Here is an 18,950-nt window from a genome sequence, read left to right as displayed (position 1 = left end):
ATCTGACTTGCGCACACCACTGGATAGTTCTTGTAATTTTGCATCAGGAAAATAATGCAGGACATGCAGAATCCAATATTTGGATTCACATATCCAAATATTCTGCATGTCCTGAATATCACAAATTAATATGCATATGCGTGTTTCAATTACAACTGCATAACAAACAGATTTTCTGAAAACAGTTTTTGCTAATTATCTCGAAATGACGAAAAAGTGAATTATCAGGTTTTGCAAGTCCGCTCCTCACATACTCAAACATAAAAAGTAAATAACAAAGTTACTCAAAAAATAATACGGTGCTGTTTTGACCGAATAACACCTAAAGTCTGCGCCAAAAATCATAATAATATTGAAAGATCCGATACCGTCCAATTTACGTATAAAATATAAATAAAGACCCAATAATTAGAATAATAAGATCCAATACCGTATTAAAAACTCCCAACCAGAGTGCAAGCAATCACCAAGTTGAGAGCAACTCGAGAAAAAAAAGTTAAAGCAGGGAAATGGTCGACTTGTCGGGAACTCAAGACGTTCCTAAGGCTCAAAGCGCGAGGGGAACAATCTATGCGAACTAAAGGGTGCAGAGATAAATAGTAAATAAATGCGACTTGTGAGTCAAGTGAGAATGAGTTGAATTTTGGAACTAGTAATACAGCTCCTTTAAGAGAGGCGCGTTCTTAGCAGATATTCTCACTTTATTAGGGCATCGTTAATCTGTCCTCCAGTTGAGTTTATCGAAATTGGAACCACATTTTCTAGCAAGTAGGTAAACTAGGTTTATTTAAGCACTTCCAAGTTAAATATAAGGAGGTCCTAGAAAACACTTAAGATATTAAATACTATATTTACCAAAATAACATAAATACTATATTTAGTTTAAGGTTAGGGACACAAGTTTTATGGTATTCTAAAAAGAGAGTTCTTTTGAAAAATATGAAGAAAAAAAAATGATTACGATTATACAAAGCAACTACGCAAGATAAAAGCCATGGAGTAGAAAGAGACTTGATTTTGAACCGACGGGAAGAAATAAAAGCTTCCATTCCTTAGCTTTAGGGTAGTAGTGAGTGTGAAAAGGAAGTACGAGATAAAAAGTTTATAGAGATCTTTCCATGGTCAGAGTCACCTAAGGGAGTAAAAGGAGAAACTAAACACAAGCTAGGATCAGAGAAAAGGGACATAAATCAAGAAGTGAAGGTAAGTGATTAAGGTTGTTAGGAAAACAAGTCACTAAGTTAACAATCTGAGTAAGAAATTGATTGAATTAAAGGTTATATTTAGTATAATTTAGTATAACTTTTAACTTAGTAATAATAAGTTAATAAAAATTTTAACTTAATATAATTTAACTTAATGTAATTTAACTTAACTTTAACTTAAGCTTTGAACATTCATACCTTAGACATAAAAAAACGTTTTTAAATTTAGTTTATGATATAAGTAGGGTTGAAAATTTCCGGCTGGAAATTTTTCAAAAAATTTAATTGCAATAAACTTATAGTTATTATATAGTTTTATAAAATTCGTTTCTTTGTTTCAAAAATATGCGTTTTATCAGTAGTATTTGGGTATTCTTTAAATATTTCAACAAAAAATATAAAATAATAAAGACCCACAAGCTAAAAATGCGCATCTTTTAGTCAAATTTTATAGTTAATTTAAGAATAGCAAATTTTTTAAAAAAGCAATAAAACGCCCAAATTTTTATATGTTACTTACATTACTTTTGTGAAAGAACAAAAAAGTAGATGTTTTCCGAGTTAGCTTGTTTTTTGAGCTTGTGAATAACATATTTCTAGCTTTTACTTCAATGTAAAATATTCACAAAGTACAAAGAATAAAATCTTTTTTAGATGGTTATTATTTAGGTTTTATTGTGTACTATTTTTGTAGAGTGTTTTAAAGAAAAAAGATTTTTTTATGTGTAAAAATTGCATACAAAGACAATTTTGGGGGGAGATTGTGTGAGGGAAGGGGTGTTCTACCCCACAATGAAAGTGATTTTTAAGTTATAGTTGGTTTTTTTGACGAATTTAGTAGGCGAGACAGGTATTTGACACAATTCAGTCGGGTGAATTTTAGTTTTAAGGACCTTTTTTTAATTTTAGTTTTTAAGAAACCGTCGGTACTTTTTATGGATCCCCCCTTTCCCACCCCCTTCTACCTACTCGTTTTTTAATGTATTGATTAATAAAGTCAAAAGTGCCTTAGCAAGGTTGTGGCAGAAAAAAGTGCTTTAATAAGTGCTTTAAATAAGTGCTTTTAAAAGTGAGACTTTTAAAAGCACTTATTTAAACATAGCGGAGAAATTTATGACCTCGAAATCACTAGTATTTTATTTTTATTACTTACTATATTTTTGAATAGTTAAAATTTAGAAAAAAAAATGTCTTTACTTTTTTCCTTTCATTAATCAATAACCTCTTTAAATCAAAAAAAAATTGTAAAATACTGTAAATATTTGATCAAATCTTTTAATATATAATTCTACAGTTTTCAATATCTATTAAATATTGACTCAGGCCAATTTAATAGATTAGAAAATTTCGAAACAAATTATCACAGTTGCTACTTAGAGTTATAATTAAAAAAAACTCAACAAAATACCAAAAAAAGTGTTTTTAAAGGGGGCTTTCTATACTTTTATAACCTACTTTACAATATTTTACCATAAAATTGTCCATAACAACTGCCTTAATAAGACAATTTTACCCGTTAAATCTAAAACAACTTTTTTTCTTTTTGAAAATAACCAAAATTTCCGGAAATGTTACGAAAATTTTCCGGGAAATTTTAAGTTAAAAATTTCCGGGAAATTTTCCACCCTAAATATAAGAGTTATATGAATTTTTTTCTGAGTTATACCAACAACTGAGTTGTACCAAAAACTATATCGTTAATTTGTATTGTAAAAGTAAAAAAATATTAATGAAAACTTTTATTCGATACTTTGTTCCAAATAAAAACAGCTAAGTTCGTTTACTATATAGATTTTTCACCAAAACATCGAAAGCTCAATGTTCATAAAGAACAGATCAATAACAAATTCCTTCTTGATGAACCTACTGATGGATAAACATGGTGTTGAAGACAACTAAAAATTAGATAAGTGTTTTTACTAATTTATATATATATATATATATGTAGATATATATATATATATATATTAGAAAAAATAAATTTAAACTTTAAATTTAAGGGACAAAATATCAAAACTTTGAATTTGTTTTTATTAGCATAATTCTGTTTCACATAGAACGCATTATTACTCGAAAATTTCGAGTTCCCTATAACCCTTGAACATATAAAGAGTTCCTAACATGGGTTTGATATACGGTTTCCAAGAAAAATCGTAAGTAAAAGGTAATTCTAGAATATGTAGGGTAGATAAATTATTGAGTACAGCTCATAAATATAGAAAGATTTAGATTATTGCGATAACGATTAGCGGATAAAAATTGAGTTTTATCTCAGTAAAAATTCACCAGCCACTAGGAGCCCCATGTTGTAGCAGAAGTGAGATTTTTTTTTTAAGTTCAAATGTCTTTAAGTTCTATGTGAAACAGAATTATGCTAATAAATATATATAAAAGTATAGGGTCAAGGATAAAACCTTGGGAAACCCCTGAAGTTAAAGGATATAAAGGAGAGTCCTGTCCATTGAGGACAACTTCTATACTATAATTGCTAAGAAAAGACTCAATAATCTTAAAGATGTTACCTGTTACACCGTAAGAAAAAAGCTTATGGAGAAGACCATGCATGCTAAACTTTATCAAAAGCTTTAAAAATATTGAAAGCGATTGCCTTAATCTCTCTCTCCATCTATCTAATGCACGACAGAATCTATTAGTTATTACCGTTACCAAATCAGCAGTAAAACGAGATGATTGAAATCCATATTAATGGTCAAAAAGCAAGTCATTAGATTCAATATCAGAGATTAAGTGTATTATTTAAATTAGAATAATTTAAAATATAATATTTAAACAACTTAAAAAACATTAACTTACAACAAAATTTTTATTTATTTAAACTAGAGAATTTAAATTTCTATTTGCAGTAAGTTGCAAATGAAACCAACTATTAAATTTAAAAATAGCCACGTAAAGCGCGTGAAAATGTCTTTCCTGTTTGCATTTGTCCTACTGTTAAAGGGACGTACACTGTTTTTAAAACGCTCCTAAAGCTACTCCATTCCATCATACATTCAATCAAACCCAGAAAACTTATAAGTTGATGGAAACCTTCAAGTCGAACAAATGTATTTAAACTTTTGTGGAGACTATTTCGTATGCTTTTATGTACAGTTGCTGGCCAAACGTCATCGCATTGTAACATTCACTTTTTTAAAATGATCAATGATAAAGCAAAGTAGTGAATATAGGGCTGTGAAATTAGTAGCATGTAAATTGGTTACAGGTAGTATAGCAATGTTAGATTTCTGTTTTATAATACTGTTTGTTGCACATCTCATTTAGCCAGACCAACTTGCGCATGAATTTTTAATAAGGTAGCCAATGTTCCATAGAAGATTAACAAAACGAGCTTGAATTTTTTCCTAAAATGAAATAAATATATGTTAGTTTTCAAAATGCGTTGAGGGAACCTCATTGTTTTTTATAACTTGAATTAATAATGATAATGCATGAAAAACCAAATGACCGGCTTGAATACTATTTTTTTTAAATGAAGGTATATCAGGTATCAAGGTATTAAGAGCAGATATGTATTATTGTTTAATCATTGCGGCCGTGGCGCAGTGGTTAGAGCGCTTGCTTTATAAGCAAGAGATCCAGGTTCGAAACAAGCTCTGGACAAATTGAAAATAAAAATTGAAAAAAAAAAAAAAAAAATCAGGGTAAAAAAAAATCTGAATTATGCAACTTTAGTGAAATATTCCAGGGTTGGAGTTAATTTAGAATGATTTAATTTACTAAATTAAACTTCCGTCGTGTTTCAATCACAAGGCAACCAAACGCTTATGCACTAAAAATCATTATACTACTCATAATTTTTTAGGGGACAACTGAATAAGTGCGAGTTTCATAAGTTCAAACTGGTATAAATGTGAAGCAGTAACAAAAACTGGCACAAGTGTGAGCTGGCATAAGTGCAAATTGATATAAGTGCGCCAAAAGAATTTGCATTGGCGTAAGTGCGAATCGGCATAAGTGCAAACTGGCATACGTGCAAAGCAGTTTCAAAAACTGTCACATGATCAAACTGGCATTAATAAGAATTGGCATAAGTGCACCGAACAAATTTGAAAACATTGGCATAAGTGCGAATTGTCATAAGTGCGAAGCAGTGGCAAAAACTGGCATAAATGTAAATTGGCATAAGTGCGCCGAACAGATTTGCAAATAGTGGCATAAGTGCGAACTAGCATAAGTGCAAATTGGCATAAGTGCAAAATACCAATTTGCACTTACGCCAATATTTGCCATTCTATTCGGCGCTATTATGCTAATTCGCACTTATACCACGTGCGCCAGTTTAACTTATATTTTTGTCAAGTTTCTAAACAATAGATATAGGTTGGAGTCTTTGTTAAGACATGGTTTGCTTTGTCACAATTATACCAACACCAAATATCTGCACCATCAGAACAGTGAGGGAAATGTAAATTTTTTTGATTAGACAACATGATAAAGGATACCTCCAAAAATAGAATTCATAGCTTTTAATTGATTTTTGTTTAGCGGATTGCACAATATTTATGAAGAAAATAGTTGCATTTTCTTACAACCATTTAGATCTTTTTTCCTATTTTTCAGGTTACGCAAACATGAATTTATTCTAAATTAGAATATATGTTGTTCATTGCTTCAATGAACATCTATTATTACTCCGGAACGTCTATTATTTCTGCTGTATTGAAATAACAGAAACAACGTCATTGTTTAAGAAGTAGCCTTGTCACAAATGAATCATAATATTATTTGTTAGATCTTTTAATTTTTGAGCAGCATCTATCTTTGTGTCCCCAGCAGCAGATTTCACTGTATTAGTTAATTCAAGGAGCTATAATAGACTGGAGGGAGAACGAAGATAAAATATGTTATTTCCCAAAGAACATTCTTAGTAGTAACATAATTTTTTATTAAACACCGCGGATGTATTATAATTTAGAGCTAACCAATCACATTCCAGCTTAAACAAAAGCTATCTAATGATATTGTTTCAAAATGTCATAAGCAATTGAAGCATCGCAAATAAAAGATAGAAGTTTAAAAAATTCTTCAACAATGTTTACATAACAATAAACAACAAAGTTAGTTTATTGTTATTTTTTTGTTGTGCTTTTTGAACGACTAATTATAAATTTATAGATTAGAATTGAATTAATAAATGTCTAGATAAGAATTGGTTGTATTTTTGCTAGGTATTTTATATCTCTATTTTTAGAATAAAGCAATTTGCTTTTAAATCCAGCAAAAATACAACAACACAAAATAAAAGCCTGGAGGGATTTAATAAGTGCCTGGCTGAAAGAATATTCTTAAAGAATATAACAAACCTAGAGCTGAACAGAAAAAGCAAAAAATAAGGTTCAAACAGATAGTAAATATTGTCTAAAACTTTGATATTTATACCTATAATTGAGGTATGCAAGAAACAGTTATTTCGTCTTAATCGTGATTTTTATTGAAGTTAACTTCTTAATTGATCGAATAGTTGTTATAAACCTATCCAATAAACTTTTAAGAGATTAATTCACTTCGATTACAACTTTCAAAGCTTACAAATTATATTTCAAAATTTTTTATTTTTTTGCAAAAGCGCTATTTTGACTTGCCGCTGGAATAATTATACAACAAAGACTATATTGGGTTTGAAATTATTTTCAGCTTCGTTCTCCCTCCAGCAATTATATCTTTTTGGTTAATTTTAAAAAATAATTTTAATTTGATTGTTAGCAATCATCGGCAATTTTAAAAAATTATTTTAATTTGATTGTTAGCAATATTCTTTTAAACGTGTTTCAAAGCTTTAAATTTTTTATAACGTGTCCACTGCTACACCGAAAAGCAAAATTGTTACTTCTATAATATTACTCAATGTATCTGATAGTGAAAACAGTTTTTCTTTAGCAAATGGAGTTAATATTTACCGAAGTTGTTCGATGTCCCTTAAAATTGTAGCAAGACTATATCTTTAGAATCTTCAGGTTACCATAAAGGTGGATATTTCAGAACTGTGGTAAAACTTTAAAAAATCCAATTGATTTAATTTAGTCTATATATTTATTGCAATGTTAATGTCGGCAAACAGAGTGATCTTTCATAAAAAAAGCAAAGAACTATCAAAGTTAGGTTAAAACTTAGCATTTTGCATCTACACTTGCAAAACAATTTTTTAAGTTGTGGTAAATTGTGGTAAGTTTTAGCTCGCTCTGAAACTTGGCAGTTATGTGCTAACTCTAAAATAAAGGGAGTATAATCGAAATATACAAAAGTCAATTACATTTAGCTTTTTTATTTAAGATTTTGTGTTTCTTAGGGGATAAACCTATAAAAAACATTAAAATAACATAAAATCAATAGAAATTATAAAAATGCGAACATTTATTCCCTTCATCTAAATATGTTGAAAAACTCCTAAAAATTTGAAGCAAAATGCTTGAACCAATCTTAAGATATCATATTGAAAGTCAAGTTAAGTATTGTTAAAAGAATGAAAAATCAGATCAAAGAACATCGTTCTCCAAGGTAAAGCAAATCAACATCAGTCAACCTGAATGACCAATTAAACTACAATCAAAAAGTACTCAATCTTATTGGAGCTTGCAAAAGCAAGAATCTAGCTTACTAGATTACCCCTACAATACAGGATCGATAGCCATCACACTTCCAAACAAAAGCGACAGTAACTAAGTACTAAAACTGTCCGATCTGTACTTCCAAGTCCCAGCAAACCGAGTTAACTATACCACATTCTTTATTAATCCTGAATTGACTGGCTCAAATTCAAAAATAACTTAGCAAATCAACTAATTTTTTTTTTGTCATTTACACATTTTACAATGTTATGTATAAATTTAAATAAATATATATAATTACAAGCTGACTGGGTCAAGTAGAAGTCAAAATGACTTATCATCAAGCCCCTTTGTAAAATAGAAAAAAATACAATAAAATTTTACAAAAAAATAAAATTTTATACCTTCCAATATTATATAAAAGAGTAAAATTAATAAGTTAAAAAACAAAATTAAAAAAATTTGAAGGTTAAAAAAGAACTTAAAGTTAAAAAAAAAAACTTAAAGTTAAAAAAAGAAGAAATTTAAGATAAAGTTAAAATAAAAAATAAAAAACAAAAAAATACAAATCTGTACATATTCGTATACATATTCAAGACAATAAAAAAAAAATTTAATTCGCTTCATATGCATATACATATTCAATACAATATTAAAATTAAATAAAGTACATAAAAAATTAAAAATACAAAATTATTTTAATTTTTAAAAAAAAAATGAGAGAATGTACGTAATGTTTAAATTTAGTAAGTGTTTTTTTATAGTTCTTTTAAATGTAGCAAATGGATTTTATTTTTTTCATTTTTTATAGTTCTTTTAAATGTAGCAACAGATTTTATTTTTTTCATATTTTCGTCAAGAACCGAATTCCACAAGCGTGGTCCTCGGCATATAGTCGAGAAGTCAGATTTTTTGAGTGATGTTAGTGGGATGTAGTAATTACTCGTTGAATGTCTTGTTTCATTTTTATGATTAATTCGAGTGAAACTTTTAAAAAAATATTTTGGAATAATTTCATTTTGAAGTTTAAACATGAATAAAAAGTTATGGTATATATTTAGTTTGTATACATTTAGAGCATTTATTTCTTTGAGTAACGGCTCGGCACTTTCGTATCTATTTGCGCCCAAAACTAATCAACTTGCTTGCTTTTGTTTTGTATAAATAATTTTTAGGAAAGATGAATGATTGTTTGCCCAGGCAATATTATAATAGTTAATATGACTATGTATAAATGAAAAGTATAAATTTTTTAAACATAAATTATTTAAAAGATGTTTTGTCTTGTACATAATCCCCAGAGTCTTTGAAACTTTGTTCTCGACTAGCTTTATTTGGCTTTTCAAATTTAAATGCTCATCGAAAATTATTCCTAGTATTTTCATTGAAAAAACTCTTTTTATTTTAATATTGTTAATTGTTAGTTCAGGTAATTTGAGTGGAAGGTTCTCGGATTTAGATGGCTTAGCAAACAAAATATATTTCGTTTTTTCAATATTTAATGAAAGTTTATTTACTTCAAACCACTCATTAAGATATATTAATTCTGTGTTTACAATATAAAAAATATTTCTTAAATTTGAGTCAGAAAAGAAAACATTTGTGTCATCAGCAAAAATAATATAATTAAGTATTTTTGAAGACAAATAAATATCATTATTATAAATTTAAAACAGCAGGGGTCCAAGTATTGATATTTGGGGAACTCTGCAATTTATTGATTCAAATGGGGAACATATTAAGTCATATGGTACTCCTTGTTTATGATTTTGTAAATAACATTGCAGCCACTTTAAGTTGGAGTGAACTACTCCATAATTGCGTAGTTTATGAATAAGAATCTTGTGGTTGACAGTATCAAATGCTTCTGATAGATCTGGAAAGATTCCGAGTGTGTAACTGTCGTTATCAAAACCATTTAAAATTTGGTTGGCAAGATCAACTACTGCATGTTCCGTGGAATGGTTGTTGCGAAAACCAAACTGTTTATGATAAAGAATGTTGTTGTTTTCAAGATAATTGAACAGTCTGTTGTGCATAAACTTTCCCGCATCAATTTTTGTAGATATCTATGCTCTGAATTTGTTTTTAGAAATCTATTGTCCAGATCAATAACACTCTTAAGACATAAAAGGTTGTCAAAAACAAAGTGTTTTTGAGTTGAAGTTTCAAAAACATTAAAAATAACAAACTGAAGTTTTAAATCCAGTTTTCTCATGGATTTGGACTTGGACTGTTTCGATTATGATGAAGAATATTTTGTTGCTTTAGAATATTTGGCAAATCAGTGACAACCGCGAGAAACTGTTCAAACAGTAATTAAACTCTTAAGAACTTTAAAAGTAAAAAAAATGAAACTGTCGTTAATTTTTTACCCATCCCCATAACAAAATTTCCATTGATTTTCTATAAAAATAATCAATACTATATTCTTTAGGCTTTTGAAACAAATGACCTATAGAAATAGAGCTTTCTTTAGACTAACTATTGCTATTCAATACAATATTCTATAGACTTTTTGTAGTTGGAATTCTAAGACCATTTGTTTCAATAACCTATAGAAAGTTGTGTTGATTCAAATATAGGAAATCTATATAAATTTTGTATATTTGTTATAGGAAGAAAAAATAGGGAAAATTGCATATATAAACTTTTTTTAAATGATTTATAATAATTATATTAAATAATTGAAAGAATTTTTCAGAAAATTATTATGTAAATTCTTATAACATAAATTTATATAGACACAAAAAAACATTTAAACTCTTTTTTTTCTTTTTTAATTAGTTTTCATATTAGCTTTTTACATCGTAATATAAGCAAAATATACTTCCGTTACAAAAAATTATATTTAACCAAATACTGCTAAAATACGTTTAACAGAAAAAATAACACTCAGTTAAAAAAGAAGAAACAATTGAAAAAAATATATGTAGGAAGCATTAGTTGAATATATTATGAAGGACTTGTTAAGATAGATTATATTGTTATAAGGAACTCGTAAAGACTGAATAAGTCTTATCATCGAGAACTTTGGGGTATTACGCAAAATACACATAAACATATTGTGATTCTTATGCACAAATATTTTAAATATTATTGCGATAAAATTTTGTTTCATTTTTTCTAGTTGTATTATGATTATTATGATTTGAGTGCGTGTATTTTTTTTTATTTATTTATTTTATTTTTTTAATGTTTTTTAGAAAAATTCGACTTTTCTCACGTTGTAGATTTTTTTAGTTCAAACTTTGCCGTCGATAAAGAGACATTAATTTTGTCTTGTGTGTGCTTCCCCAAGCAATGTTAGCGTATGTAAGATGACTATGTATAAACGAAAAGTAAATAATTTTAAGTTTTTTTGTGATAAAAATGGTCTAGCTTTGAAAAGTAAACCAAGATTTTTAGATATTTGAGTGTTGATGGCCTTTATTTGGGCTGTCCACGAAACATTTTTGTTTATAACCACTCCAAGAAATTAAGTTGTTTGGGTTCTTTCAATATTGTTGAAATTGATAATTAGAGAAGAAAGAATTGATGGAAGTGCCTTTTTTTGTTGCTTTGAATGAAATAAAATATATTTAGTTTTTGTACGTCTATTGATAACTTATTAGCACTGAACAAAGTTTTAAGTTGTTGAAGCTCAAGGCTGACTTTGTCAAAAAGGTTATCAATAGAAGAAGATGAATAAAAGAGATATATATCATCCGCAAACATAATGCAATCAAGATTTGTAACTATAGGAAGGTCGTTAATGTATATAAGGAACAACAAGGGGGCAAGAATTGATCCCTGTGAAACACCACATTTTATTTTTAATAGCTTTGAATTAGAAATATTGTCAATTATGACACATTGTTGTCTATTATTTAAATAACTGGTGAACCATTTAATAGTTTTGTTTTTTATACCATATTTTTTCATTTTTTCAATCAGAATTTTATGGTTGACCGTATCGAGAGCTTTTGTAAGGTCAATAAAGACTCCCAATACAAACTGTCCTTTATCAAAAGATGAGCTGATTTTTTTCATGATTGGATGTTTTGTTGAATAGATGAGTTCAATGATTGGATGTTTTGTTGAATGATTCGTTAGAAAACCGTACTGATATTCACTTAAAATTTCGTTTTCTGTGGAATATTTATACAGTCTATTGTAAATTGTTTGTTCAAGTGCTTGGAGAATACTGGAAGAATTGAGATAGGTCTGTAATTGGTTAGTGATGCCGCGTCTCCAGCTTTAAATCTTGGTAAAATTTTCGCTATCTTAAATTTTTCTGGGACAACTCCTGTTCGAATTGATGAGTTAAAAATATTAACAAGAGGATCTTTTATAAAGGGTAAGATATCTATTAATACATTGCTGGAAATGTTATCAATACCCGGAGTTTTTTTTTTTTAGTGATTTTTTTGCTTCTTCGATCTCCTCTAACTTTAGATTATTATCGCGATGTAAGCTAGTATGGTCAGTAAAATAGTTATTAAATGATTTATTTGAATTATTTATTTGTGATGCTAGATTTGGACCAACATTTACAAAAAGATTATTACATTTTTTGGAGTTTCTTTATCTGTATACTCAAATTCATTCAATAGAACTTCCATTATTATTTCTGTTGTGTTTTAATATTTTTTATAAATCTTATACTTTTCTTCAACTTATTATTTATAACCTTAACTCTGAGCTTTTATTTATCTAATTTTTTTTCTCTTTTCTGTTGTGATTTATAATAATAAGTTGAAGAAAAGTATAAGATTTATAAGCAATATTTTTCTAAAAAGTAGTTATAAGAGAGAAGTTTTTAACTTTGAGAAAGATTTCTTACATGAGTTTTTTCTTACATTTCTTACATGACAAGTTCAGTAGAAAAATATCAACAATGAAATCGCTTGAAATTAAAATTTATCAAAAATTGTGCACTTAACTAAAATGAGTGAATCTGTAATAAATTTTCAACTTAAGATAAGTACTTTAAAAAGTTCTGAACCACAGTTTTGTACAACTAAATACTCATATCATTGGATCTTCAGCAAAAGTTTCCGTAGGTCTCTCCTCCGGAACATTTTTCGACTGTAAAGGTTTCGGCTGTAAAAAGCTTATTGCCGTTTTTTTTAGTTATCAAGTTTATCGTACTTTTAAAAAAATTTTATAACATTGAAAAAAATCATTTAACCCGGCAAATTTTACCGCCGATAGCATTTTAAGCCGATAAAATATTTGAAAAATCCCCAACAAACTATATAAAATAGCAACACCAGACAACTTTGTCTGGTGTGGCTATTTCATGTAGTTTAAAATCAAAACTACAAAAACCAATACGACCAATATTAAACCCGGAACAATTTATGTACTGGGCAAATAATCCTTGCTTACTCAATGACCACAAAACTAAATGCTAAACTCGCCTCAATAGACGTTTTACTTCAATCACACATAATATTTATGACTGAGATTTGAAACATCCGACACAAAAATAGAAGGTTATCGACTTCTTAACGAAAACAGAACTTCTAAAGGAGGAGAATCAGCCATCTACTCAAAAAAAAACCTCAATTATTCTTACACCAAAGTTGACCAACTCAATACCAACACTAGCATGCAAGTCTAGATCAAATTTAAGCTTCACAACAAACTAATCCTTCTAGGCTCTATCTATCGCCCTTATGACCTTAACGACTCAACATTCGAAGAAATAACAAACTCAATCAGCACTGAACGCAAACACGCAATTTAATTTAACCTTATTTGCGTATGACAAATTTTACTTTAGCAACACTACGTATTCAAACGTCAACGTTAGAGGTGGTTTCTCGACTGCTGCATATGTGCAAAACAACTAGCCTACAGATAGCAAATAACAATATAACAAGAATTATTTGACCTAAGATGTAACATTTCCAACCTACCGCAGTACTAGCGAGGATCCTCCTAAAAATACACCCGACTTGATTCTAACCAGTTATAACATTGATAATAAACTAGATCAATCAATCAACATAAAAGAAGCCAGTACTTTTGGCTACACAGCCAAAGAACAGGCACACTTTTTTATTGAGAAAAGTATAGTTCTTCTTGACCAAGAAACTTGTGAAATAAATATTAACTATTATTTGTTATTATAATTACGTCTCTAAACTCTAAAAAAAACGTTCGATATCGAACAAAACCAACTACGGCTCAACCTCTATGAATATCTCAACATTCGACTAGTATTCGGCTCTTGACAAGTTAATAATTTCCAAAAAATATTAACTATTCATAGAAAAGTATAACGAAGCAACATATACTATACGTTCCAGCAAATACCACCTCTATGAAGCACAAAATGTGAGCGACCAAAGACATCGATTGATACCGGCGAAGTACAATCTCAATCAAAAAAAGGTGAAATCACAATCAAGTTGAAGTCTTCAAACTACCAACCTATCTCACGCACTTTTTTTCTCTTGAAAGTTAATGGAAAGTCTTATACACGCTATAAACATCACTGATCACCTGACCACTATTAAACTTATCAGCCCTGTTCAACACGGATTCAAAAAAAGAAAGTGTTGTCTCTAAAAATTGCTCAAATTTTGCGACATCTTTACAAAAGCTGTCCACAAAGATTACCCAACCAACATTAAATTTACAAACTTTGCAAATGCATTAGATAATGTTCCTCATCATCGTCTACTACACAAGCTGAAGTTGTATGGGGTGACTGACATCTTGCACAAATGGATCGATAGGTGGCTAACATACCGCCAACGTGTAACTATTGCTAATAACAAATCTGAATGGAAAATATCAGCGGTGTACCACAAGAATCGTTTATCGAAGCACTTCTATTTCTCATTTAATTAATAATCTACCAGACAAAATACTACACCATTTTAAAAACGTATGCAGACGACTGTAAAATAGGCGGGGTTATCAAATCGACCAGAGACGCCATAAAACTCCAAGCTGACATCAGTGAAATGGTCATAAACATAGTTCATGCCTTTTAATGTCAATAAGTGTGAAGATATAGCTAAACTTGAGCAGGTTCAACACCGAACCACAAAATACATCTCTACCATAAAGCACTCACCCTACACTCAGCGACTATCAAGACTAAACCTGACAACGGTAACCAAACTACGAGCAAAAGAAGATCTTTTTGAATAATACAAAATCAACAGCAAAATCGACATATTTAACCATACAGTCCCTCAGTGACAACCAAATTCAACGTCTTCAAAGTACAGTTTTCGACCTCACAGACACACCAAATAACTCAAAGCACAACTTGTTTGAAACTGCGCAGAAAGAAACAACTTCCTCACTAACTATGTGGTCAAACCATGTATCCCTTTAACCTTTAAACGCAGCGAATTTAATAAATCTAAATAACATCAAACACAAACTATCTTTGCTATAACACCTTAACTGTAATTTGAAAGCTAAAATTTTTATTTGAAAGAATTTTTTTTATTACTCTTCATTCAATAACTTGTAAATTATATTGATTGGGAATAAATTAAATTAAATAAATTTATTAAATTAGTTTTTTATTTTCGGCAATTTATTTGTTTTAAGTCTTTTACTTATTAATTCTTTGCTTATTTTGAATTTTTTTCGATGATTACAATGATTATTTGATGACAACGATGATTCGATGGTACAATCATTTTTCTGAGAGTAAATTTTTTTCATTTTTTACATCAAATAAGCGCATAAATAAATCAAAATAGAAAACTATGCTGCGTTTCTTTAGCTGGGTTTCTTATACTTTAATAATCAGTGTTAAAATATTAAACAATTTGAATTATTAACATTCTTAAAAGTAATTTTAGAGATATAAAATATTGGAAGTATTTTTAAAGTCTGAGGAGCTTTCATCGGATTTGTCTTATTTACTCTTTAATAGTTTTTTATGCAAAATCGAAAAATCTTGATAATCAGAATTGATGGTAGCTAATTGTTTCGGTAATTACTTAAAACGTAACTTAACACTTAACAGTTTTTCATATTATTATATATTATAGCTATCAGTTATAACAATGGGATAATAATAATAAACAATACTGAAGTTGAATGTAGATATTATTAATAGAATTTGATATATAGAATTAATGTGAAATCAAACGAATTAAACTTTATATTTTGTTGATCAACAGATAACAACTGATAACAGTTGATAACAATCGATAAAAACCGTAACGTCATTATTGCATTCACAAGAGCAAATCATTGTTTTCAAACAACAGAAAAAAAATTGTATAAATTTTTGTTGCAAAACTCCTAAATTGTTGGCAAAATTGTTGACCATTCTAATAAAAAAAAATGAAAACTGCAGTTGGAAATTTTAAAGCAATTTTTATCCTTTCGTCAAGTTTAGTTTTAGAAAATACTACTCTAAATTCAAGCCTATCAACAGAAAAAGGAGACAAAGTTCACGACATAATTATAATTTTTTTAACTTGCTTAGTAAGCGCTGTTGCAACCTCAGGAAATCTGTTTATAATCTATCTTTACTATAGCAACAAAAAACTTCAAACCATTAATAACATTCCTTTAATTTCCCTTGCAGTGGCTGACCTAATTATTGGACTTTACCCAATAAACACAAATACGCTAGAGACAATTATAGGGTATTGGCCCTTTATTAATTTGCTATGCGAGCTAACGTTAGTCACAGATTACTCATGTTGCCAAGCATCAATTTATCATGTTATTATAATCAGTGTTGATCGTTATTATTCGATAAAACAACCTTTAGTATATAGAGGAAATAAGAGAAAATCGGTTGTGAAAATTTGTTTATTATTTCTTTGGTCTATATCTTTTATGTTGTGGGCACCAATCATAACATTGTACAAATATGTATTAGGAAGATCCATTAAAACACTATGTTATAAAGATTTTTTAACATTTGATAACATGAAAATTTATAACTTTGAAACATATTTTTTAATTGCATCAATAGGAGTGGGATATTTTGTTGTCATTCCGGTGGTAATCTTGATATATTGGAAAATATACTTTTTGATAAAAGCTCGTTTCAGTGTTATGCAACATCGTAATCATCGAATTTCAGTAATTTACAGTTCGAGAAAAAAAAGTTCAATAGGCGTTGAATTTAAAGATCAGACTCAAAACCAGAACAACACAGCCTTTCAAAATTTTCCTTCAAACAAAAAGTTTTTACAACAAAGAGAACTTTTAAGAGAAAAAAAAGCTTTAAAAATGATAGCTGGTATATTAACAGTTTTTGTTGTAACTTGGTTTCCATACAATTTGCAAATGGTATTGTTACCGTTTTGTCCTAATTATTACAACAGCTATGCGTTTGATATAAGTGACATTCTCTCATATTCTAACTCGGCTGTCAATCCCTTTTTGTATGCATTTGTGAACCCAGATTTTCGTTCGTCAATGAACAAAATGATTAAAAAAGTAAGTGGACTTGTAAACTTTTAATGATTTTTTGCCAAATAAATACTACAAACGTTTTAAAAAGGTATCCATTTAGACTTATTGCATTTAGAATAGTCTCCAACAGATGAAAAATTTTATATATACTAATCAATAATATATAATATTTTAATTTTTAATTTAATTTGCAATTAGTTATTTTAAAGGTCAAATTTAAAAAAATTTGTTTAACTCCGAAATTATAGAAGGTGTTGTTCAAACTTATAGGTAATTCCTAATAATTTTCTTGATTTGTTTTCTGAATATAATACATGAAGAGGTTGTTGACATTTTCTTGCATCGCTAACAATCATAAAATAAATCAATTGAATTCATTTCATATATTTTTTAAACTTTTTTTTAATGTAATAGTTTATTCAACATAGTAAATACATATAATTAAAAAGCAAAAAATGTATTGAGTGAAATTGAACTAGTGAAGTTGTTAAAGGTTAAAATTGCTGACATATGATGTCTCATATATAAGCTTAAGTAAAAACTAATTATTAAATAATTAAACTAAAATTGATTAAAGATGTAAAATGATTTGAATTTGTTTCTTTTACTTTCAACAATTGATGTACAAATTTATGAATGGATAAAAGTTATTATATAATAATAAATAGAAAATTAGGAAAAAAGTTTTTTTTTCTTTTAAATTAAGATGTCGCTACATTGTCCACACGTATTAAAAATAAAAAGTTAGTTGGATAATTTATAATACCAGAAGTTTTTTGAAGTGGTATAAGATTTGAGGTGGGTGTCCAAGAGTATTTTGAAGTATCTATGAGGTGGGTGGATAAGATATTTAAACCATCAAAAAACAAAAGGTTTATCAAAAGTTTCCGGTTGAATTATATTGAACCGGTAGTCTTTGAAGATTTAATTTAGGTATTGAATATTAAATAACAGCGAATAAATAATTGATCAATTATGTAAAAAAAAAAAATTGTTACTTGTACGAAATGTTGTTCTGGCAACTAGGTTACCTGAATATTAGGCAATTTCGTTATCTGAATTGTTTCAATGTTTGCCATTTTTACTTTCTAAACTAAAATGTCTACGATAATGCAAACACACTAATGTGAACATTTTCGTATTTTTGTGTTAAAAACCATGACTGTTAAAACTATTAAAAATGCCAAAATTTAATTTTAGTGGCAAAGTTATATAAAACACAGAAAGTCAAATTTCAGTTCAATTTTCTGATCATTTCTCTATATAAGTTTATTAAAAATGATATTAGTCTGTTTTCCCCAAAGTGTACTCAGTTAAGTTAATTATCCTTGGTTTTAAGTTGGTACCTACTAGCTGTAATGTTGGAGGTTGTTAAAAACAGTTGTAGTAGATAATTAAGCTTAATTATTACAATACTTGTGCTTATACGAGCCAATTAAGTGTAAGATGATTAAGTCTATCTACGACCATAAACCTTCGAACGTTGAACGTGTAAAATGATTTCAAAATAATGTTAAAGAACTTAAACAAAGACGTTAAATGTTAACGGAGATTATTTAGAGAAAAAAGTTGAAAAATATAGAGAACTTATGTATTTCATTAAAAAAAAAGCTGCAACATAAGATAAAATTTTTATTTAATTGTATTTCGGTTACCACTATTGTAATTTTTTGCATTTATTTAAAAAATTTTAAAAGAAAAATTTTTTTCAATACTTTAATTTAGCTAGGTTTTAACACAAATTTTGGTGTGGGTTAAACGAAATTTGAAACATTTTTAT

At 28.4% G+C, this 18,950-nt stretch overlaps 1 protein-coding gene across 1 annotated transcript; it reads left to right on the top strand.

Moving 5' to 3' along the window:
* The first annotated feature begins 15,642 nt into the window (after positions 1–15,642).
* Positions 15,643–17,393, top strand: LOC105847178 (muscarinic acetylcholine receptor M3). The gene has a single exon (XM_065792813.1). It carries the CDS (start codon positions 16,082–16,084, stop codon positions 17,216–17,218), a length of 1,137 nt encoding a protein of 378 aa, XP_065648885.1. The 5' UTR covers positions 15,643–16,081; the 3' UTR covers positions 17,219–17,393.
* Positions 17,394–18,950: the final 1,557 nt, after the last annotated feature.

Source organism: Hydra vulgaris, chromosome 03, assembly GCF_038396675.1.
Source record: "Hydra vulgaris chromosome 03, alternate assembly HydraT2T_AEP".
In the NCBI taxonomy this organism is placed as follows: Eukaryota; Metazoa; Cnidaria; class Hydrozoa; order Anthoathecata; family Hydridae; genus Hydra; species Hydra vulgaris.
This window is presented reverse-complemented; position numbering and strand designations above follow the sequence as displayed.

Excerpts from the sequence above, each read along its gene's own strand:
- LOC105847178 (XM_065792813.1), top strand. The coding sequence starts at position 16,082 with ATGAAAACTGCAGTTGGAAATTTTAAAGCAATTTTTATCCTTTCGTCA.